This window comes from Tachyglossus aculeatus, chromosome 3 (assembly GCF_015852505.1).
Source record: "Tachyglossus aculeatus isolate mTacAcu1 chromosome 3, mTacAcu1.pri, whole genome shotgun sequence".
Lineage (NCBI taxonomy): Eukaryota > Metazoa > Chordata > Mammalia > Monotremata > Tachyglossidae > Tachyglossus > Tachyglossus aculeatus.
The window spans coordinates 52564633-52589563 of record NC_052068.1 but is presented as its reverse complement, the minus strand read 5'-3'; the positions used below and the strand labels follow the sequence as shown (position 1 = coordinate 52589563).

Genomic DNA, 24931 nt, shown 5'->3' with positions numbered 1-24931 from the left:
TTAACAGACATAACTCCCACCCAAAAGGATCTGTTAGTCTAGCCGGGGAGGGAGACATTAAAATAAATTACAAGTAGGGGAAATGGCAGAATAACAGGATATGTCCCTAAGTTCTGTAAGGCTGTGTGACTTTGGGCAAGTCACTTCACTTCTCTGGGCCTCAGTTACCTCATCTGTAAAATGGGGATTAAGACTGTTAGCCCCATACGTGACAGGGACTGTGTGCAACACGATTCACTTGTATCCACCCAGTGTTTAGTGCAGTGCCTGACACAAAGTAAGCACTTAACAAACAGTACAATTATTATTATTAGCAAAATTATTATTATGGCCAGAAGTGGAGTGACCACCAAAGTGCTTAAAGGGTGCAGAACCAAGAAATATGGTGACAGAGACGACAAATAGGATGGTGAAACGAGGGCTTTGTGGGGAAGGCCTGTTGGAGATGTGATTTTTAATAAAGCTTTGAAGATGGGGAAAGTGATGGGCTGTCAGATATGAAGGGAGACAGTTCCTGTGAACTGCAGGACTTGAGATACCTTCTCCTAGGACTCGGTCCCCCAAGGTGACGACCTCCTCGGCCTGTTTGGGAGGCCTTTCAGGTAAAATGGGCACCTTCTTGGCTCTGGACAGATCATCGGGTGGGACTGGCTGGCCTAACGGGGCTCAGGCAATTACTCTCTCCTCAGGGCTTATTGGTTAGGTATTCGTAAGTCAGGGGGCTGAGTCTTCATTTCCTCCAAGCTTGAGGCCTTGTGAGCTTCCAGCTCTCACCTGTCAGCTAATAAAACTGCTCTCCCAGCTTCTTCAGTCTCCTTTCCTGGCAAGGACTGAGCACATTCTCTAAAGTATCTGCTGACCTTTTCCCTCAGGACCTCCTGTTGCTCTTTCCTCTCTCATTCTCATCTTTGGGCATTGTCAGGCCAATGGGGATGACAGAGTTGAACTGAGCCTTGGGGCGGCCACCAAAATGACCAAGGTGAGGAAAGCAAGGAACGAAAAGCACCAGCCACTCAACAAAACAAGTTCTTTCTCAGTTCTGGTCTGGGGCTCTTTCTCCAGAACCCCAGGTACAAGGGAGAACAGACAACAGAAGGAGCAATACTACTGCCTTGCTAGTGGCCCAAAGTGTCCCTTACGCTGAGTGATATAACCACTACAAGCCCTGCAAAGAAAGATATGTGTAATTATTTTAAGGTTTTCACTAGACTACACTCCTTAAGGAGAAAATATTACCACATATTAAGGGAACAAACATTACAATTTTCTCAGAACTGACTTTGCATATTTAGGCTAGCCGAATTATAATCTAGGGGTGGAAAAGGCAAGAACATTCTTGAATTCCACTTGTTAAAACATCTTTATGATAAGTAGTTTATTCTTTAAAACAAAACACAATGTGCTTGATTTTCCAATATTTGTAAGGGCAAAAAAAATTTGTGGGTGTTAGGTTTAAGCTAGTATGTCGTGGTAAATTTATGCATTTACTATACCTCTACCTCATCAAACATTTAATCCACATTATTTATTGTTTGCTTACTCATCCCAGAGCACTGTACTAAGCTCTTGGTAGACTACGAGAGAGTAAACAGCAAGAACCCTGCCCTCAAGAAGCTTACAGTCCAGCGGGGCAGACCAAAACAACCAGGTTTACAGATGTTACATTAGCGCTGGGGGTGGGGAAAGTAATGAAGACTTCTACTAAACTCAGTTTACCCATCTTTCATAGAAGGGAAAAATCCAATTTAACCTCAGATTAGCTCTTTATTAGCACTAGATCAGTAATGAAATGAAGAAGTTGGTTCAGATTGATGAGACTAAATGATGTCCAAGTAATATTAATTTTGTGCTTCCTTGTGGCAAAAAGACGTTGCAAGGTATAAGCAGAGCAAAAATTACCAGAATTGGAAAGCTTCTCCAGAACATTAGTTTTTTTGACAAGAAAATTTAAACTATCATCAGTCAGGAACAGGTAGAACTCTCTTCCCAGCTTTAAATGTAATTCAATATAGTGCCTAAAAGAAATTGCCCGTAAAGCACAGAAAACAATAGTTAACACCCACAAAAATGCAACACTCAAAACTGTTTGTTCCACTGAGGTCAGGCAAGTGCCAGTTCAAAATGTTTCTGCTCTGAGTGTTCCTGCAAGACAAACTTAAGCACATTAAGACATGTACACTGTGTGCCTCTGACAGTAACAGATAGTGACAGCACCCCCAATTCCTAATTAATTGAAGAGGTGTCCTAATTTGGTGAGCTCTAAACTGGCCTCTAAAAACCCACTGCATTCATTCAGTAGTATTTATTGAGCACTTACTGTCTGCAAAGCACTGGACAGATGGATACATGGATGCAAGGTAATCTAGCTCTCTCCTTAACTACTTCGTTAACTGCCCCTAAAACATCTTAGACCATGTTTTCCTAAAGGTACCCAATAATGCAGTACCTTGAAATTTATAGCCCAATTGACTGCCCCTGGCATCCCCAACTCTGTAGCAAATTTGAGCAAACTCTGTAGTGAAATGAACCTCCTTCTACAGAATTACTGAAAAGCACTTTAAAAGTAAATGTGAGGATGCTTTATAATTATATTTCTGTCCATGGCTTCCAACATGCCTGATCTAGCCAGCACATTCAAAAGTAAAAGAAACATGTATCTCTAAGTACAATAAGGTTATCAGCAGTTCCCCCACAAGTCAGAAATATTATTTGTCACGTAGTAGGGGACCCTGCATGACAGACAAATAAAGCATGCTCCCAACCCCCAAAAGATGACAGTGCATCAACTTTTTCAGACCTCTGCATCCCCAGGATAAAATACTGTTTCTGGGCCTAAGCTTGAACAGTAATACATACCATCTTGTTCTGGAGTTATGTTTTTTTGTTTTGTTTTTAAAAAACCACCCTTATCATTTGAAATTGTGTCTTCCTAATCACTGAAGGGGAAATCGGGAGTTAAATTCTTAAATCCTGTTTCCAGGCAGATGTTAAGGTTCCTGGGACTCACTGCTTACTGTGTACAGATGGTGTGCAGACCACTGTACTAAGCATTCTGAGAAGCAGCATGGCTCAGTGGAAAGAGCCCGGGCTTTGGAGTCAGAGGTGATGAGTCCAAATCCTGGCTCCACCAACTGTCAGCTGTGTGACTTTGGGCAAGTCACTTCACTTCTCCGGGCCTCAGTTCCCTCATCTGTAAAATGGGGATGAAACCTGTGAGCCCCCTGTGGGACAACCTGATTACCTTGTACCAACCCCCCAGCACTTAGAACAGTGCCTTGCACATAGTAAGTGCTTAATAAATGCCATCATTATTATTAGGGAAAGTACAGTGGAGTTAGCAGACATGCCCCAGGCCTTCAAGGACCGGACAGAGAAGCAGGGTGGCCTAAGGAAAACAGCACTCGCCTCGGTGTCTGGAGACCTGGAATCTACTCACAGCTTCTCCACGTGCCAATTGTGAGACCCTGGGCAAGTCCCGTAACTTTTTTTTTTTTTTGGGGGGGGGGGGGGTCCTCAGTTTCTGCTTATAGTGTATCTATCACATGGTTTAGTTCAGAGGTTAGCACCCACTAAGGGTTTAAAAAACGTCACAATCATTTTATTATTCCCATACCATGACATCCCACTTCCAGAATTTAAGACAAATTGTTTTCCACCAACTCAGAGCATTCTGGGTAGACACTAGTCCCTCTCCCACGGGTTAGCAGCCCTGCAGGGGAGGGGACACAGTGTCAAATATGGTTGTACATCCCACCCATGAGTTGGCTCCTTGAAAGTTTGGACACCAAAATCAGCTGTCCTTGAGGCAAGTGGGTGATGAATCTAGACGACGTCAGAGACGACGCTTAACAAATTTTGGTCTTCCTCCCATCTGATAATTGATGGGGCTGAAGGATTAGAAGTCAAACCAGCCCTGACCTCTCTATTACTCGAGTTAGAGCTCCGACGCTGTGGATCCTAAGCTCCGGCAGCCAGAGTTGGTGCAAAGCCACAGGCAGACATGCCTAGCAACCCCTCTTGGCAAGGGCAGGAAGGGGATAAAATAGGGCTTTATTACAGTGGTCCACGGCTACTATGATGCCTCTAGACTGCAAGCTCATTGGGGTCAGAGAATGAGTCTACCAACTGTTTTACTGTACTTTCCCAGGTGCTTAGTACATTGCTCTGCCCACAATAAGCGCTCATAAATACGATTGATTGATTGATTGATTACTGTCTCACAGTCTGGCCAGTAACAGGAGAAGTCAATCCCAGGTGGACATAGGCAAGATCTGAGGTGGGATGGGCTAGTCTTTGATTTCCTGCCCCCTGCCAGACTCTTCTACGCAAGAGCAGCCTGGCCTAGTGGACAGAGCATGGGCCTGGGAGTCAGAAGGACCTGGCTTCTAATCCCAGCTCTGGCAACTGTCTGCTGTGTGACCTTGGGCAAGTCACTTCACTTCTCTGTGTCTCAGTCTCCTTATCTGTAAAATAGGGATTAAGAGCCCCATGTGGGACAGGGACAGTGTCCAACCCAATTATCCTGTATCGACCCCAGTGCTTAGAACAGAGCTGGGTACATAGCGCGTAACAAATGCCATAATTATTATCAAAATTATTACTGCTATTATTACTTACTGGGCATATGTGGAGTAGTAGTATTAGCACTCACTGAGTGCTTTCTTGTGCAGTGCATTACACTAGATACTTGGAAAGGACACAATACAGAAGTGACATGTTCTATACAAAGTGCTTATAAGACTAATAGTTAAAAGAAAAGATCCCTGTTCTCAAGCAGGTTTCAGGCTAGAAGACTTCAACTTTTCTCCATACCCATCTTGCCTCCGCAGCAGCTAGAAAAGGAACGGGTAGATTTAGTCCAGAGTTTCATCTTGCCCACCACTGTGGCCTCTTCAGTTCCCTCACCTTGCTAAATCTACCAAAACACTGTGGCCTGGTGGAAATCAATAAATCGTATTTATTGAGCATGTATCTCAACTCTACCCTTTCTACTCAGCTAGACTCACTCGCTCCCCTTTCCCTTCGCCGCTCTCGCACCACTAACCCACAGCCCTGGATCACTGCCACTGTCCGCCTCCTTCGCTCTTATGCTCGAGCTGCCAAACGCTGCTGGCGAAAGTCTAAACACCATGCCAAACTCGTTCACTTCAAGTTTATCCTTTCCTGCCTTAACTCAGCCCTCTCTTCTGCCAGACAAAACTATTTCTCCTCCCTTATTGACACCCATGCCCATCACCCCCGCCAGCTCTTCCGTACATTCAACTCCCTTCTCAGGCCCCCGGTTCCTCCCCCTCCTCCTTCCCTCACCCCCAACGATCTGGCCTCCTACTTCATTAACAAAATTCAATCCATCAGGTCCGACCTCCCCAAAGTCTCTTCCCCCCTTTCTCCATCCCCCCGGCTCTCAACACCCTCTGCTACTCTCCCATCCTTCCCAGCCGTATCCTCAGAGGAACTCTCCTCCCTCCTCTCAAGTGCTACTCCGGCCACCTGTGCTTCTGACCCCATTCCCTCTCATCTTATGAAATCTCTCGCTCCATCCCTTCTCCCCTCCTTAACTTCCATCTTCAACCGCTCACTCTCCACTGGTTCCTTCCCCTCTGCCTTCAAACATGCCCATGTCTCTCCCATCCTAAAAAAACCCTCTCTTGACCCCACCTCACCTTCTAGTTATCGTCCCATATCCCTCCTACCATTCCTTTCCAAACTCCTTGAACGAGTTGTCTACACGCGCTGCCTAGAATTCCTCAACAACAACTCTCTCCTCGACCCCCTCCAGTCTGGTTTCCGTCCCCTTCATTCCACGGAAACTGCCCTCTCAAAGGTCACCAATGACCTCCTGCTTGCCAAATCCAACGGCTCATATTCTGTCCTAATCCTCCTCGACCTCTCAGCTGCCTTTGACACTGTGGACCACCCCCTTCTCCTCAACACGCTATCTGACCTTGGCTTCACAGACTCCGTCCTCTCCTGGTTCTCCTCTTATCTCTCCAGTCGTTCTTTCTCAGTCTCTTTTGCAGGCTCCTCCTCCCCCTCCCATCCCCTTACTGTGGGGGTTCCCCAAGGTTCAGTGCTTGGTCCCCTTCTGTTCTCAATCTACACTCACTCCCTTGGTGACCTCATTCGCTCCCACGGCTTCAACTATCATCTCTATGCTGATGACACCCAGATCTACATCTCTGCCCCTGCTCTCTCCCCCTCGCTCCAGGCCCGCATCTCCTCCTGCCTTCAGGACATCTCCATCTGGATGTCCACCCGCCACCTAAAGCTCAACATGTCGAAGACTGAGCTCCTTGTCTTCCCTCCCAAACCTTGTCCTCTCCCTGACTTTCCCATCTCTGTTGACGGCACTACCATCCTTCCTGTCTCACAAGCCCGCAACCTTGGTGTCATCCTCGACTCCGCTCTCTCATTCACCCCTCACATCCAAGCCGTCACCAAAACCTGCCGGTTTCAGCTCCACAACATTGCCAAGATCCGCCCTTTCCTCTCCATCCAAACTGCTACCCTGCTCATTCAAGCTCTCATCCTATCCCGTCTGGACTACTGCACCAGCCTTCTCTCTGATCTCCCATCCTCGTGTCTCTCTCCACTTCAATCCATACTTCATGCTGCTGCCCGGATTATCTTTGTCCAGAAACGCTCTGAGCATATTACTCCCCTCCTCAAAAATCTCCAGTGGCTACCAATCAATCTGCGCATCAGGCAGAAACTCCTCACCCTGGGCTTCAAGGCTCTCCATCACCTCGCCCCCTCCTACCTCACCTCCCTTCTCTCCTTCTACTGCCCAGCCCGCACCCTCCGCTCCTCTGCCGCTAATCTCCTCACTGTACCTCGTTCTCGCCTGTCCCGCCGTCGACCCCCGGCCCACGTCATCCCCCGGGCCTGGAATGCCCTCCCTCTGCCCCTCCGCCAAGCTAGCTCTCTTCCTCCCTTCAAGGCCCTGCTGAGAGCTCACCTCCTCCAGGAGGCCTTCCCAGACTGAGCCCCTTCCTTCCTCTCCCCCTCGTCCCCCTCTCCATCCCCCCATCTTACCTCCTTCCCTTCCCCACAGCACCTGTATATATGTATATATGGTTGTACATATTTATTACTCTATTTACTTATTTATTTATTTATTTTACTTGTACATTTCTATCCTACTTATTTAATTTTGTTGGTATGTTTGGTTCTGTTCTCTGTCTCCCCCTTTTAGACTGTGAGCCCACTGTTGGGTAGGGACTGTCTCTATGTGTTGCCAATTTGTACTTCCCAAGCGCTTAGTACAGTGCTCTGCACATAGTAAGCGCTCAATAAATACGATTGATTGATTGATTGATTGGTAGTATGGGCAGAGCACTGTACTAAGCACTGGAGAGAGTACAACAGAATCAGCAGTCACATTCGCTGCACATTACAGTCTAGAGACCTCAGGCCTACGAGATGGGTGACCTGGGTTCTAATCCTGGCTCCACGCCTTGACGGCCAGGTGACCTTGGGCAACTCACTTCAGTGCCCTAGTTTCCTTATCTGTAAAATGAGGATTCAGTCCTTGTTCTTCTTCCACTTTAGTCTGTAAGTCCCACTGTGGGACAGAGACTGCCTGATACCTGACAATCTTTTATCTACCTCACTGTTTAGTATAGTCTTTGGCATATAATAAGCACTTAATTTAATAATGGTATTTGTTAAGCGCTTACTATGTGCCAAGCAATGTTCTAAACACCGAGTAGACACAAGGTTATCGGGTTGTCCCACGTGGGGCTCACGGTCTTCATTCCCATTTTCCAGATGAAGTCAATGAGGCACAGAGAAGTGAAGTGACTTGCCCAAAGTCACACAGCTGACAAGTGGCAGAGCCGGGATTAGAACCCCACAGCCTCTGACTCCCAAGTCCGGGCTCTTTCCACTAAGCCACGCTGCTTCTCTAGTAGACTCACTCACTCAAATACCACAATTACTATTATTAGAGGAAAAAGTAGATACGCTGAGAAATTACAGATAGGAGGAATCCTACACAGGGGACGTGGTAAGTTTAAGTGTTTAGGAGGCAAGGGAAAAGATGAAGTGGCAGTTTGAGGCACTATAGAGAAAGGAGATTAGAGATTGCTGGGGGCAGCTCTCAGGAGAAGGACAAGAACAAAAACAGTAATTTACAGCCCCCTAGACTGTAAACTCATTGGTCTATTGTATTGTACTCTTCCTGCCCCTCAACTTTCCCATCGCTGCAGACAACATCACCATCCTCACTGTCTGACAACACCATAAAATCCTTCATTCAATCATATTTACTGAGCGCTTACTGTGTGCAAAGCACTATATTAAGCGCTTGTTCCTTGTGGGCAGAGACTGTGTCTACCAACTGTGCTGTACTGCATACAGTGAGCACACAATAAATACCACCGATTGTCTGATTATGTAGCTCCTTCCATGAATTTGTCTACTTAGGATATTAAAAAAAAGGTTGGAGGCGGAAACCACCACTATGCTGATTTTTTTCAAAGAACTTATTATTGTTCTCCTCTATTTGGACAAGGTCTAGAGAACAAAATGGTCATACTCGAATGCGACTTGTCAATGAAAACCTCTGTTCTGGCTTTCTGACAGGCCCCAGTTGTATTTGTGCATTCCTGGGATCACTGCGAGGAAGGGCTAGAGGTAAAATGGTGGGTTGTGTGGGAAATTAACAGAACCACCATCTCTGGATGCTTCTCTCGCTGTCCTAGATGTTGTTCCAAGTCTGCTGCCTCTTTCATTCCTGCCCCTCATGTCTTCTGGCCCCTCAGGAGGAAGTGGGTGTTGGTGGCTGAGGGGAAGAGGCAGCTCCTGCAGCTTTAAAAGCAGCAGAAATCTTCAGATTAGTGAGGCAGCGAGCCAGACATACACAAACACACCAGGCCTGACTCCCAGGCCTGCAGCCCTCAGGCTAGTAACTGCCAATGCCTTTTGCACAGGTAATCAAAGGCCTTGGATTTGGAAATGAGTGTAACATCCTTCACAAATAGGTTGCCCAAAAGATCAGTTATTTTACCACAGATCATGTCACTAACAGAAAGATATAGGGCACAGTTTCAGGAACCTGGCATCCACAGGAAATCTGAAAAATTTGCTCCTTAGGCTTTCAAGAAGTAAAAGCTGACAACAATGGTCATACTAGAGTGAGTACACGGAGCTGTGCCTCACTTTGTTTCTGCCCTCCCATTAGTTCCCAATATGTCTGCTTTTTTCTAGATTGGCACTTCTTGGCCACCTGCCATCTGCCATAATCTTTTCCTCCCATGTTTTTTTCTGTCAGAAAAGTATACTGGTCAGAAATGCCAAAAAATGTAAAAGTCTGACAAAAGCCAGGTCCCAAACAATCTGAATTTCTGAGGTACAATGCAACAGAGCTTCTTCAGGGGTGAGTCTCAATAGTGGCAGTATTTGTTGACCGCCCAAAAAATGCTTTGCAGTGCACCTAAGCTCTTAAGAAAGTAAACGGCAGCTGAGGGTGGGTGGCTGGGTGGGTGAGTGAGCAGACACAGGTGGCTTCATTAAGACATCTGTCTTCAGGAGCCATCTGAAGGGAACATAGTTCCCCTTCAATGACTGCCTGAGAGTTCAGGACAAGAAGGAAGGAAGAAGTCCTAATCAATCAATCAATCAAATTTATTAAGCGCATACTGTGTGCAGAGCCCTGTATTAACAGCTTGGGAGAGTATACTATATCAGAATTGGTAGACATGTTTTCAGCCCAAGGGGAGCTTCTAACTCATAGGAACTCTCAGAGGATCCGAGGGATTGGTTTTCTAGCCCCTGCCAGGAAAGAAGCCCACTGAGTCCAGACAGGGGGACTCTGAGAAGCAAGGAAACGGCACAAATCTGCTCAGCTGACAAGTGATTCCAAATTTTACCTTAGAAAGGAGAGGCCACAGAAGCCAAGAGGTTGTGAAATCAGGGACCCAGAGAAAATAAAGGGTCATTCTGGAGCTTCTGGTCATACTGATGCTATAGACTAGATGTCTTGTCCCTAAGAACACTGCTTTATTTTTTTTGAGCCTGAGATGGGAGAGTCCCTGTGCAGGCCCTCGTGCAGGAGATGAATCTAGGTCCAGCCCTAGAGCAGTCACTTTTGGGGGAATAATGTATTTTCTACCTCTCCTTGGGTTGCAAGGACACAATTGCTCAAGCCTGACTAGAGTCTGCAACCTCCAATAGGATATTTTTCCACTTCCACCCTTCAAACCCTTGGCCAGCAGGATGTAAATATAGTTGTGGGCATCCCTGGAGCTCACCATAAATGCAGTTTTTTCTTCTTTGTTTTGGTTTTGTTAAGCACTTACGTGCTAAACTAAATGCTGGAGTAGATAAAGGCTAATCAGGTTGGATACAGTCCATGTAATAATAATGAATAATTGTGGTATTTGTTAAGTGCCTACTATTTGCCAGGCACTGTACTAAGCACTGGGATAGATCCAAGCCAACCTTGAAAACTACTATAGGTGCACTAAGTATACTGCTCCCTCCCACATGCCTAACATGGTGCATAATACACAGAACCCAATAAATACTATTGATTGATAAATGCTAAAGACATTCACAGGGTGAAGGACAATTTTGGCACATTAACCGTGTGTAATGAATCTTGTTCATTCATTAATTTTTCTGCCACATCCACATCCACACGGAAGGGTCTCACGGTCAACTGAATCAGCCTTGATTAGGCAAAAAAACCTATATGTGTTTTTAATACCCTTCACACACTTTCCATGAGGATACAATTACCTTATTCAAACTTGTTTTAAAATGTCAATTGAGCTATACATTAAAAGCACTCTGATGTCCATGGGTGAAAAGCTCCACATTCTGTAGACTAACACTCTGGAAACACTATTGATGGGCAATAACCCAACTCCCAAGCAGACAGATTTAACTTTTACAGAAGCCGATCCATCCTCAGGTTGTGTCTGGGTGATCTGTAAGGAAATTCACTACCTTGCCATTGTCCCAGCTACACATTTCAACCCCTCCTACCTTACCTCACTGACTTTTCACTACAAACCAGCTCGCTCACTTCACACTTCTAACACCAACCTACTCACTATACCTCGATCTGGTTGAATTCCCCACTGATCCTTTGCCCACTTCTTCCCTCTGGCCTGGAACTCCCTTCCCCTTCATATATGGCAGACTGCCACCCTCCCACCTTCAAAGCCTTATTAAAATCACATATAATAATACTATTGGTGGTGGTTGTTAAGGGCTTACTATGTGCCAAGCACAGTAATAAACTCTGGGGTGGCTCCCCCTCCTAGACTGTGAGCCCGTTGTTGGGTAGGGACTGTCTCTATATGTTGCTGACTTGTACTTCCCAAGCGCTTAGTATAGTGCTCTGCACACAGTAAGCACTCAATAAATACGACTGAATGAATGAATGAACTGGCAAATTGGTTTGGACACAGTCCCTGTCTAACATGGGGCTCACAGTCCTAATCCCCATTTTACATATGAGGGAAATCATAATGATGGTATTTGTTAAGCGCTTACTATGTGCCAAACACTCACCTAAGCACTGAGCACTATTCTAAGGCACACTGAAGTGAAGTGACTTGCCCAAGGTCATCACAGCAGACAAGTGGCAAAACAGGGATTAGAACCCAGGTCCTTCTCCTATAAGAGGCCTCATTTCCCCTATTCCCTCTCGCTCTTCATCGCTTACACACTTAGATCTGTACCCTTTAACCACTTGATATTCAGGCCAGCCCCACAGCATTAATATATATACCCATAATTTCTTTTAATGTCTGTCTTTCCCTCTGGACTGTAAACTCCTCAAGGGTGTGTCTACCAACTCTGTTGTATTGTACTCTATTGCGCGATGCACTGCTCTGCCCACTTTAAGCGCTCAATAAATGCCACTGATTGATCTTTAAGTCATTCTGAATGCCCATTCTTATGATCAGGGTGTTACCCTCTTTCACACCATTCCCTATATTTATGTTCAATCCATAATCCATCTTAAAAATTTTAATAGCAATTTTTAATAGAGAAGCAATGACTGACTGATTCAGTAAGTCAGTCAGGCAATGTGGCCTAGTACATACAGCACAGGTCTGGAAGTCAGAAGGACCCGAGTTCTAGTCCCGGATCCACCACTTGTCTGCTCTGTAACCCTGGACAAGTCAATTAACTTCTCTGTGCCTCAGTTACTTCATCTGTAAAATGGGGGTTAAGGTTGTGGTAGATGGACTGTGTCCCACCTGATTAGCTCCTATCTACCCCAGCACTTAGTACAACACCTGGCTTATAATAAGCACTTACATACCATTTTAAAAGGGCAAGGTGATTGACCCCAGCAGAATTACACTCAAAATTCCTCACCAGCAGATCATGAACTGAGATAATCACTTTCTGTGGCTATAGTATGTCTCTGTTTATTAAGTATATCCCGGAACACCAAAATCCCGAGCCTCACTAAAGCCAAGACATTCATTCAATTGTCCTTATCGAGCGCTTACTGTGTGCAGAGCACTGTACTAAGAAACGTGAGTTACATCTGTGGCTTCCCTCCAGCTACTCTTCAACCAGCATGGATAGCAACCACCTGATGGGTGACGGCACCGCGGTACGGCACTGGCATTATGCTGTGCACACTTTGTTTTTAAATGGGCTCCACATAAAATAAAATTGCCATGCTCTTTGCAGTGGGCTGCAACTGTGCCTGGCTGGTCAATTGTTGCACTCTGTGCCTCAGTGGGAACATGCCTGGCAGAGAAGAGATAGAGAGACTTAACAGGGCACAAATCGTTATCATCAAATCCTCGAGTGCAGGTTCTTGATCTTTAAATGTCAGGCCCAGGGATCATCATCATCCATTGTTTTCTAGGGGAGAGATGCCACCATCCTCATCACAGACAGCACCGACAGAAGCAATAAATACAAGGAGGTGAAGTTTGGAAGGTGGTTTTATATTTTCAGCATAACTCTCCTCGCAACAGCCAAGGTTTTAAAGGGCTGAGAAATGAATTGATTGAGTCTAGGCCTTGTGGAACACCCTTAAAATAAGTTTCAGTAGTAATCTGATTAATTTCTTATTCTGCATTACCCAATATTGGGACAGTTATACGGTTTTATCTGGATTGAATTATAATTGGTCATGGTACTGATCTTCTCTGTATGCCTCAGTTTCCTCTACCTGCTCTCCCTCCTAGACTGTGACCCCATGTGGAACATGGACTGATAGTTTTGTGATGATGACAATGGTATTTTTTAAGCATTTACTATATGCCAAGCACTAAGTGTTGGGTAGATACAAGGTAATCATGGAGTTCCCCATGGGTTTCAGTCATAACCCCCATTTTACAGATGAGGTAACTGAGGCACAGAGAAGTTAAATGACTTGCCCAAAGTCACAAAGCTGACTTTGTGGCGGAACCGGGATCAGAATCCACGACCTCTGCTTAGTACATTGTTTGGCATATAGTAAGCTCTTAAATACCAGAATTATTATTATTATTGTACTTATTACACAGATACTCTGTGCTAAGGGCTAGAATAGATCAGATTGGGCACAGTCTCTGTCCCCCATGGGGTTCACAATCTAAGACCCCTGAAAATGAATAATGTGCCATCCTAAAAACTTTTACAAGGAAGGGAATATAATCTAAAAGCATTTTCACTACAAACGATGGAAAGTCATATGAGAATGGCAAATGGAAACAGACTCCCACATTGGAGTGCATACTATGGGATTTTTAAAGAAGTAGAGTTTTAACTCGTAAACACGGTAAATGGTAAATAAATATCTGCCAAAACCCATACCCCATTCATGTTCACGCCAATCAATCGTCAAAGATTTGGTCCAGAAAACCAGCACAGCAATTTCCCAGACTGACATTTCCCTCCAACAGTAATCAATCAATGGTATGTATTGATCACTAACTGTGCGCAAAGCACTGTATTAAGTGCTCAGGAGAATACAAAAGAGTTGGTAGACATGTTCCCTGCCCAAAGAGGGCAGCCTGGGAGATGCTGCTACAAAAGTCAGTGGTTTCATATGACAGAAAACAAATATCTGTAAAATGGGAATTAAGGCTGTGAGCCCCATGTGGGACATGGACTTTGTCCGACTTGATTAGTTTGTAACCTGCCCCAGCACTTAGTACAGTGCCAGAGCTTAACATGCCATAAAACAAAAAAGAAGTGTTTTCAACAGAACTACCAAATCATTCATTCTATTTTTTCCCCTCTTCAAGCTATAATTCCTCAAAATAAATCTCACATAATAAAACATTACAAACTCAACAGCACTCATAACTAAGTTCAGTAAACATCTGCATTGAACAACCATCTCTAGAGGCCAGACTGCTATCAGTATCCCATATTCTAAATACTGGTAACTACAGAGCACAGGAGGACTGAAACTGAAAAAAAAAAAACACAAAAAACCCTTCGCTTCTTATTTAAATCAGGTTTGGAACGTATTTCATCGACCCATAGTGCATTCTGTAAAATGGCACACATCATTTGATTGCTTCATATTGTGGTCCTCAAGGTGATTTTGAACCTGTTGCCATCAACATCACCTTGACTGGCCCCACCTTTCACAGACACTCATGTTTTCAAAAAACTTCCTTCCAACGAACTCTGAATAATCACATTGCTCGTGCACAGACCCCATTTCCTTTCCCATTAGGGGAATAAAAAGGCTGTATGACTATTACGGGGCCACTAGTTTATAGCTGCATATGGATTTTACTACCTTCTCTAATCATTCTATCTGCGAAAAAATCAAAACACCCCAGCTGACCAACGCAGCAGCTCCAACTATCAAGGATCTCGAATCCTTACTGAACAGTCACAAGTGCCCTCTTACAAGGACCCAAGTAACAGGTCTAGGGCTACCCCGCTCAGTCCACACAGACATGTCCATAACTACAAAGGAAAATGGGGCTTCAAGAGCAAACTCAACAGATAACACTTTAAGCAGGGTTCAAAATTAGCAACGTCTTTACCACAACCTGCTTATTAGGCTGCCACTGAAACATACAAATTTAATAAAAATCTTAGTTCTAATAAAAATGGCAACCTATGTCACTCTTTTGATTCATTTTTCTGTAAAATAAAAAATAAAAAAACTTTTCCTCCTGGTCTTGTATCAACGTGCTTCCCTAGTTTCTAGCTTCAGTTTTTTAATTTCCTTAACTCACCCTACCACTTCCTTTGCAGGGAACTGTTACAGGGTAGCCACTGATTGTGCGGAAACTAAAGTTAACCTAATCCTGAGGATTGCTTTTGTTTCCCCCCAGCTCCTTGGCTGGAAAACAGGACTGGTTGTGTGTGCAGTGATTTTCGGAACGTTGAGGCTGCAGAGCCTTGGCAGTGCTAGGCAGGAGTTCCAAGTGTCCTTTTTCCCAATTTCTGTTTCTTTTTAGCTCCGATTTGGCGAGGGTGAGTGCAGGCTACTAGAGGATGGAGGTTCCAGGGCTTCCCCTGCAACCTCCACTGAAACACTCCCTGGTTTTCCTGGACAACAGGTGGACAGAAAGGGCAGAGCCTCTCTTCTCCCCCACAATTAGGAGCCCACATTCCTGGCCAGGCTGGGAGATAAAGACCCCCACCCCCACCCCCAACCCCCTTCCCTGTCCACCCCCGGGGCCCCACCAGGAACGTGTCTATTTAGTGTTCTCTTGGACTCTCCCAAGCACTGAGTGCAGTGCTCTGCACACTGTAAGCCCTCAATAAATACAACTGACTGACTGACTAGCAAAAACGCAATCCTGGAGCCCAGTTAGCTCCCCTGCATAGAAGTGAGTCTCACAGCAACACAACTCCCTGGAGAAGGGTCGATGGGTCCAGAATGTGTCCATTTATTGTACTGTACTCTCCCAAGCACTTAGCACAGTGCCCTGCACACAGTGAGCGCTCAATAAATACGACTGAATGATGAGAAGCAGCGTGGCTTAGTGGCAAGAGCCAGGGTTGGGAGTCAGAGGGCGTGGGTCCTAATCCCTGCTCCTACACTTGTCTACTGTGTGACCCTGGGCAAGCCATTTCACTTCTCTGCACTTCAGTTATCTCATCTGCAAAATAGGAATTAAGACTGTGAGCTCTAAGGGGGGACAACCTGATTACCTTGTAGCCCCCCCTCCCCCCCAGCTTAGAACAGTGCTTGGCCCATAGTAAGCACCTAACAAATGCCATCATTATTATTATTACCCCAATGCTTAGTACAGTACTTGGCACATAGTAACCGCTTAACAACTACCATAATTACTATTATCATTGTTCTCCAGTACAGGGCAGTGGCTCCCTCCAGAAGCTGGCTCAGGATCCACCTCTTCCCTACCGGCAAGGACGGAGAACGGGATCCAGGCCGCAGGGGCAAAGCCCAAACATTAATAGCAATAATAATAATAATTTTTGTATTTATTAAGTGCTTACTATATAAAAAGCACTGTTCTAAGCACTGGGGGAGATGCAAGGTGATGAGGTTGTCCCACATGGGGCTCCCAGTCTTCATCCCCCTTTTACAGAGGAGGGAACTGAGGCCCAGAGCAGTGAAGTGACTTGCTCTAAGTCACACAGCTGACAAGTGGTGGAGGGGGCATTCGAACCCACGACCTCTGCCTCCCAAGTCCCGGCTCTTTCCACTGAGCCAGGCTGCGGGCCCTGCGGCGGGTTCCCGCAGCGGTCGCCCTTTCCCCAGGACGGTCCTGCGAGGCAGTCCTCACCTGTGTCTGTCCACGCAGCCTGGCCCCGCACACCCACTTGTGTGCACATACATTTACACACACGCAGGCACACGCATGCAAAAGCATGCACGCAAATAATAATAATACTAATGATGGCATTTGTTAAGTGCTTACTATGTGCCGAGCACTGTTCTAAGCACTGGGGGAGATACAAGGAGATCAGGTTGTCCCACGTGGGGTTCACAGTCTTAATTCCCAGCTCACAGATGAGGGAACTGAGGCCCAGAGAATAATAATCATGATGATGGCCTCTGTTAAGTGCTTACTATGTGCCGAGCACAGTACTAAGCGCTGGGGGGAGATACAGGTTGTCCCACGTGGGGCTCACAGTCTTCATCCCCATTTTACAGATGACGGAAGGGAATAATAATAATGATGATGATGGCATTTGTTCAGCGCTTACTATGTGCCGTACACTGTTCTAAGCGCTAGGGGATACAAGGTGATCAGGCTGTCCCACGTGGGGCTCGCAGTTTTCGTCCCCATTTTACAGATGAGGGAACTGAGGCCCAGAGAAGTGAAGTGGGTGGCCCAAAGTTACACAGCTGACAAGTGGCGGAGCCGGGATTAGAACTCACGACCTCTGACTCCCAAGCCCGAGCTCTTTCCACTGAGCCACGCTGCTTCGATACACATGCACACGATGCACCTTGTATCCCCCCCAGCGCTTAGAACAGTGCTTGGCACATAGTAAGAACTTAAATACCAACATTATTATTATTATTATTATTAAATGTACACACACACACAGGCACAAGGAACCAAGCACCAGCATGCACAAACGTGTATGCCCCTGCACGCACGTGCAAGTCCAAGGAACCAAAAGCAAGCACAAGCATGCACAACCGTAGACGCGCCTGCACGCACACACATGTACAATGCCTGCAAGCACCCACCACCATGCACAAACGTGCAGGCGCCTGCACGCACATGCATGTAGAAGCATGCACCAGTAGGCAGAAACGTGGAGGCGCCTGCACACACATGCATGTACAGGGATTCACCGGCAGGCACACACATACAGGCGCCTGCACGCGCACACACACGCAGAAGCATGCACCAGCAGGCACAAAGGTAGACGTGCCTGCACGCACACGCAGGCAGAAGAATCCACCTCCACGCATAATTATGTACACTTATCCAACCTTGGCTTCACAGACTCCATCCTCTCCTGGTTCTCCTCTTATCTCTCCGGCCTTTCATTCTCAGTCTGTTTTGCAGGCTCCTCTTCCCCCTCCAATCCCCTTACTGTAGGGGTTCCTCAAGGTTCAGTTCTTGGTCCCCTTCTGTTCTCAATCTACACTCACTCCCTTGGTGACCTCACTCGCTCCCACGGCTTCAACTATCATCTCTACGCTGATGACACCCAAATCTACATCTCTGCCCCCTGCTCTCTCTCCCTCCCTCCAGGCTCACATCTCCTCCTGCCTTCAGGACATCTCCATCTGGATGTCTGCTCGCCACCTAAAACTCAACATGTCCAAGACTGAACTCCTTGTCTTCCCTCCCAAACCCTGCCCTCTCCCTGACTTTCCCATCACAGTTGATGGCACTACCATCCTTCCTGTCTCACAAGCCCGCAACCTTGGTGTCATCCTCAACTCCGCTCTTTCGTTCACCCCTCACATCCAAGCCGTCACCAAAACCTGCCGGTCTCACCTCCGCAACATTGCCAAGATCCACCCTTTCTTCTCCATCCAAACCGCTACCCTGCTCGTTCAAGCTCTCATTCTATCCCGTCTGGATTACTGTATCAGCCTCCTCTCTGATCTCCCATTCTCCCTTCTCTCGCCACTTCGATCCATACTTCATGCCGCTGCCCAGATTGTCTTTGTCCAGAAACGCTCTGGGCATGTTACTCCCCTCCTCAAAAACCTCCAGTGGCTACCAATCAACCTACACATCAGGCAGAAACTCCTCACCCTCGGCTTCAAGGCTCTCCATCCCCTCTCTCCCTCCTACCTCACCTCCCTTCTCTCCTTCTACAGCCCAGCCTGCACCCTCCACCGCTAATCTCCTCACCGAGCCTCGTTCTCGCCTGTCCCACCGTCGACCCCCGGCCCACGTCCTCCCCCTGGCCTGGAATGCCCTCCCTCTGCCCATCCGCCAAGCTAACTCTCTTCCTCCCTTCAAGGCCCTACTGAGAGCTCACCTCCTCCAGGAGGTCTTCCCAGACTGAGCCCCCTCCTTCCTCTCCCCCTCCTCTCTCTCCCCACCCCCCGCCTTACCTCCTTCCCTTCCCCACAGCACCTGTATATATGCATATGTTTGTACATACTTATTACTCCATTCATTCATTTATTTTACTTGTACATATCTATTACATTTATTTTATTTTGTTAATATGTTTTGTTTTGTTCTCTGTCTCCCCCTTCTAGACTGTGAGCCCACTGTTGGGTAGGGACCGTCTCTATGTGTTGCCAACTTGTACTTCCCAAGCGCTCAGTACAGTGCTCTGCACACAGTAAGCGCTCAATAAATACGATTGATTGATTATTGAGCGCTTACTGTGTGCAGAGCACTGCACTAAGCACTTGGAATAATGATGGCATTTGTTAAGCGCTTACTATGTGCAAAACACTGTACTAGGCGCTGGGGAGGATCATCATCATCATCAATCGTATTTATTGAGCGCTTACTATATGCAGAGCACTGTACTAAGCGCTTGGGAAGTCCAAGTTGGCAACAAATAGAGATGGTCCCTACCCAACAGCGGGCTCACAGTCTAGAAGGGGGAGACAGACAACAAAACATAGCAACAAAATAAATAGAATAAATATGTACAAGTAAAATAGAGTAATAAATACGTACAAACATATATACAGGTCCGAAGGCCCAAGCTCTCTCTACTAGGCCCCGCCGCTCCTCTTTGCTTCTCAGTGCCTCAGTTTCTTCCTCGGTAAAATGAGGATTCAATCCCCGGGCTCTCCCCCCAAACCAGACCGTGTCCGACCCGACGGCCTTTTATCTATTCATTCAATCATATTTATTGAGCGCTTACTGTGTGCAAAGTGGTGGACTGAGCGCTTGGGAAGTCCAAGTTGGCAACACCTAGAGCCGTTCCCTACCCAGCAGCGGGCTCACAGTCTAGAAGGGGGAGACAGCGCTTAGTGTCAAGCGCTTAGTCCAGTGCTCTGGACACAGTAAGCGCTCAATAAATACGATTGATTGATTGATTGAGACAAACAACAAAACATAGCAACAAAATAAATATGTACAAGTAAAACAGAGTAACAAATACACACAAAGATATATACAGGTCTGAGGCCCAGGCTCTCTCTACTAGGCCCCGCCGCTCCTCTTTGCTTCTCAGTGCCTCAGTTTCTCCCTCGGTAAAACGAGGATTCAGTCCCCAGGTTCTCCCCCGAAACTGGACCGCGCCCGACCCGACCCTTTAGACTGTGAGCCCACTGTTGGGTTGGGTAGGGACCGTCTCCACATGTTGCCAACTTGTACCTCCCAAGCGCCTAGCACAGTGCTCCGCACACAGCAAGGATGTGCTTAGAAGAGTGCTCAGCGCTTAGAACAGTGCTTTGCACATAGTAAGTGCTTAATAAATGCCATTTTTATTAGTATTATTATGTGCAGCCCCAGCCGGAGCTGACCCCTTGCAAGCCCAGGCCCGGATTTTTTTTATTCATTCATTCATTCAATGGTATTTACTGAGCACTTACTGTGTGCAGAGCACTGTACTAAGCGCTCGTAATAACGATAGCATTTGTTAAGTGCTTACTATGTGCAAACCACTGTACTAGGCGCTGGGGAGCAATTGCAGCCCCCGCCGGGGCTGGCCCCTTGCAAGCCTGGGCCCGGATTTTTTTTATTCATTCATTCATTCAATGGTATTTACTGAGCGCGTACTGTGTGCAGAGCACTGTACTAACTGCTTGGAATAATGATGGCAGTTGTTAAGTGCTTACTATGTGCAAAGCACTGTACTAGGCGCTGGGGAGGATGTGCTTAGAAGAGTGCTCAGTGCTTAGAACAGTGCTTAGCACATAGTAAGTGCTTAATAAATGCCATTATTATTATTATGTTCAGCCCGGGCCTGGATTTTTTTTTATTCATTCATTCATTGGTATTTACTGAGCACGAACTGTGTGCAGAGCACTGCGCTTGTAATAACGATGGCAATTGTTAAGCGCTTACTATGTGCAAAGCACTGTACTAGGCACTGGGGAGGATGTGCGTAGAACAGTGCTCAGCGCTTAGAACAGTGCTTTGCACATGGTAAGCGCTTAATAAATGCCATTATTATTTTTATTACTATTATCATTATTATTATGTGCAGCCCGGGCCCGGATTTTTTTTATTCATTCATTCATTCAACGGTATTTACTGTGCGCTTACTGTGGGCAGGGCACTGTACTAAGCGCTTGGAATAATGATGGCAATTGTTAAGCACTTACTATGTGCAAAGCACTGTGGTGCTGGGGAGGATGTGCTTAGAACAGTGTTTTGCACATAGTAAGTGCTTAATAAATGCCATTACTATTATTATTATGTGCAGCCCGGGCCCGGATTTTTTTTATTCATTCATTCATTCAACGGTATTTACTGAGCACGAACTGTGTGCAGAGCACTGCGCTTATAATAATCATGGCAATTGTTAAGCGCTTACTATGTGCAAAGCACTGTACTAGGTGCTGGGGAGGATGTGCTTAGAACAGTGCTTTGCACATAGTAAGAGCTTAATAAATGCCATTATTATTATTGTGTGCAGCCCGGGCCCGGATTTTTTTTTATTCATTCATTCATGCAATGGTATTTACTGTGCGCTTACTGTGTGCAGAGCACTATACTAAGCGCTTGGAATAATGATGGCAATTAAGTGCTTACTATGTGCAAATTACTGTACTAGGCGCTGGGGAGGATGTGCGTAGAACAGTGATCAGCGCTTAGAACAGTGCTTTGCACATAGTAAGCGCTTAATAAATGCCATAATTATTATTATTATTGTGTGCAGCCCAGGCCCGGATTTTTTTTATTCATTCATTCAACGGTATTTACTGCACGCTTACTGCGTGCAGAGCACTGTACTAAGCGCAGAACAGTGCTCAGCGCTTAGAACAGTGCTTTGCACATAGTAAGCACTTAATAAATGCCACTATTATTATTATCATTGTGTGCAGCCCGGGCCCGGATTTTTTCTTATTCATTCATTCATTCATTCAACGGTATTTACTGCGCGTCTACTGTGTGCAGAGCACTGTATGAAGCGCAGAACAGTGCTCAGCGCTTAGAACAGTGCTTTGCACATAGTAGGCGCTTAATAAATGCCATTATTACTATTATTATTATTATTAGCAGCCCGGGCCCGGATTTTTTTATTCATTCATTCATTCAACGGTATTTACTGCACGCTTACTGTGTGCAGAGCACTGTACTAAGCGCAGAACAGTGCTTTGCACATAGTAAGCGCTTAATAAATGCTATTATTATTATTATTATGGTGTGCAGCCCGGGCCCGGATTTTTTTTATTCATTCATTCACTTACTCAACGGTATTTACTGCGCGCTTACTGTGTGCAGAGCACTGTACTAAGCGCAGAACAGTGCTCAGCGCTTAGAGCAGTGCTTTGCACATAGTAGGCGCTTAATAAATGCCATTATTATTATTATTATTATTAGCAGCCCGGGCCCGGATTTTTTTATTCATTCATTCACTCAATGGTATTTACTGCGCGCCTACTGTGTGCAGAGCACTGTACTAAGCGCAGAACAGTGGTCAGCGCTTAGAACAGTGATTTGCGCATAGTAAGCGCTTAATAAATGCCATTATTATTATTATTACTATTATATTTACTACGTGCAGCCCGGGCCCGGATTTTTTTTATTCATTCATTCACTCAACGGTATTTACTGCGTGCTTACTGCGTGCAGAGCACTGTACTAAGCGCAGACCAGTGCTCAGCGCTTAGAGCAGTGCTTTGCCCGTAGTAGGCACTTAATAAATTCTATTATTATTCTTATTAGCAGCCCGGGCCCGGATTTTTTTATTCATTCATTCACTCAACGGTATTTACTGCGCGCTTAGTGTGCAGAGCACTGTACCAAGCGCAGACCAGTGCTCAGCGCTTAGAGCAGTGCTTTGCACATAGTAGGCGCTTAATAAATGCCATTATTATTATTATTATTATTATTATTGGCAGCCCGGGCCCGGATTTTTTTATTCATTCATTCACTCAACGGCATTTACTGCGCGCTGTGTGCAGAGCACTGTACTAAGCGCAGAACAGTGCTCAGCGCTTAGAGCAGTGCTTTGCACATAGTAGGCGCTTAATAAATGCCATTATTATTATTATTATTATTATTGGCAGCCCGGGCCCGGATTTTTTTATTCATTCATTCACTCAACGGTATTTACTGCGCGCTTACTGCGTGCAGAGCACTGTACTAAGCGCAGACCAGTGCTCAGCGCTTAGAGCAGTGCTTTGCCCGTAGTAGGCACTTAATAAATTCTATTATTATTATTATTAGCAGCCCGGGCCCGGATTTTTTTATTCATTCATTCACTCAACGGTATTTACTGCGCGCTTAGTGTGCAGAGCACTGTACCATGCGCAGAACAGTGCTCAGCGCTTAGAGCAGTGCTTTGCACATAGTAGGCGCTTAATAAATGCCATTATTATTATTATTATTATTATTATTGGCAGCCCGGGCCCGGATTTTTTTATTCATTCATTCACTCAACGGTATTTACTGCGCGCTTAGTGTGCAGAGCACTGTACTAAGCGCAGAACAGTGCTCAGCGCTTAGAGCAGCGCTTTGCACATAGTAGGCGCTTAATAAATGCCATCATTATTATTATTATTATTATTATTGGCAGCCCGGGCCCGGATTTTTTTATTCATTCATTCACTCAACGGCATTTACTGCGCGCTTAGTGTGCAGAGCACTGTACTAAGCGCAGAACAGTGCTCAGCGCTTAGAGCAGCGCTTTGCACATAGTAAGCGCTTAATACATGCAATTATTATTATTATGGTGTGCAGCCCGGGCCCGGATTTTTTTTTTTATTCATTCATTCACTCAACGGTATTTACCGCGCGCAGGGCACTGTACTAAGCGCTCGGGAAGTCCAAGCCGGCACCATCTGGAGCCGGGCCCTCCCCACCGGCGGGCTCACGGTCCGCAAGTGTGAGCCCACCGTTGGGTAGGGCCCGTCTCTACATGTTGCCAACTTGTCCTTCCCAAGCGCCTCGCGCAGCGCTCCGCACACAGTAAGCGCTCAATAAATAGGATCGATGATGATGATGATGGAGTGGTTTCCGGCCCGGTGGGCCGCGCATCCCGGGGGAAACGGTCGCTACTCACGATGGTGACGCTGGCCTTGCGCAGGTCCCGGTTCTCCTCCTGCAGCGCCTTGCACTTGAGCTTGTAGGTCTCCAGCTCGATCTTCAGCACCTTGTTCTCCTGCTGCAGGGAGGCCAGCCGGTTGGTGAGCTCCTCCAGGCGGAACGGGGAGATGACGATGCCTCCGGGCTTCACCGTGGTGCCGCCGCCGCCGGGCCCGATGGCGGGCGGGGAGCCGGAGGGCTGCATGGCGGCGGCGGCGGCCGCCGAGCTGCTGCTGCTGCTGCTGGTGGTGGTGCCGCCGCCGCCGCCGCCGCCGGGCCCGTCCGTGTCGCTCTCGCTGGCGCTGTCGGCCATGGCCGCGCGGGCTGGAGGGCGGCCCGAGCCCAGCCCGAACCCCAGCCCGAACCCGAGCCGAGCCCGAGCCGAGCGGCGCACGCGCACACCGGGGCCAAGCGGGCCCGCCCCGCCACGCAGCCGCACTACGGGCCCCGCCCGCGATCCCGGCCGTTCGTCCGTCCGTCCGTCATTCATTCGTCCTATTGGCCGTTCATTCATTCATTCGGTCGTAGTGATTCCGCGCTTATTGCGCGCGCAGCGCTGGACTAAGCGCTTGGGAAGTACAATCGATCAATCAATCAATTGTATTCATCATCATCAATCGTATTTATTGAGCGCTTACTATGTGCAGAGCGCTGTACTAAGCGCTTGGGAAGTACAAATTGGCAACATATAGAGACGGTCCCTACCCAACAGTGGGCTCACAGTCTAAAAGGGGGAGACAGAGAACAAAACCAAACATACTAACAAAATAAAATAAATAGAATAGATATGTACAGGTAAAATAAATAAATACATAGAGTAATAAATATGTACAAACATATATACATATATACAGGTGCTGTGGGGAAGGGAAGGAGGTAAG

General features: G+C 46.6%; 1 protein-coding gene across 1 annotated transcript in view; it reads right to left on the bottom strand.

Annotated features, from left to right (window-relative positions):
* CCDC6 (coiled-coil domain containing 6) overlaps window positions 1-24386 on the bottom strand; it is a 122935-nt gene extending 98549 nt beyond the window's left edge. Inside the window, exon 1 of the mRNA XM_038743502.1 lies at window positions 24028-24386. Within this exon, the coding sequence (XP_038599430.1) occupies window positions 24028-24363 (336 nt within the window). The 5' untranslated portion in view covers window positions 24364-24386. The remainder of the gene's footprint in view (window positions 1-24027) is intronic.
* Window positions 24387-24931: the final 545 nt, after the last annotated feature.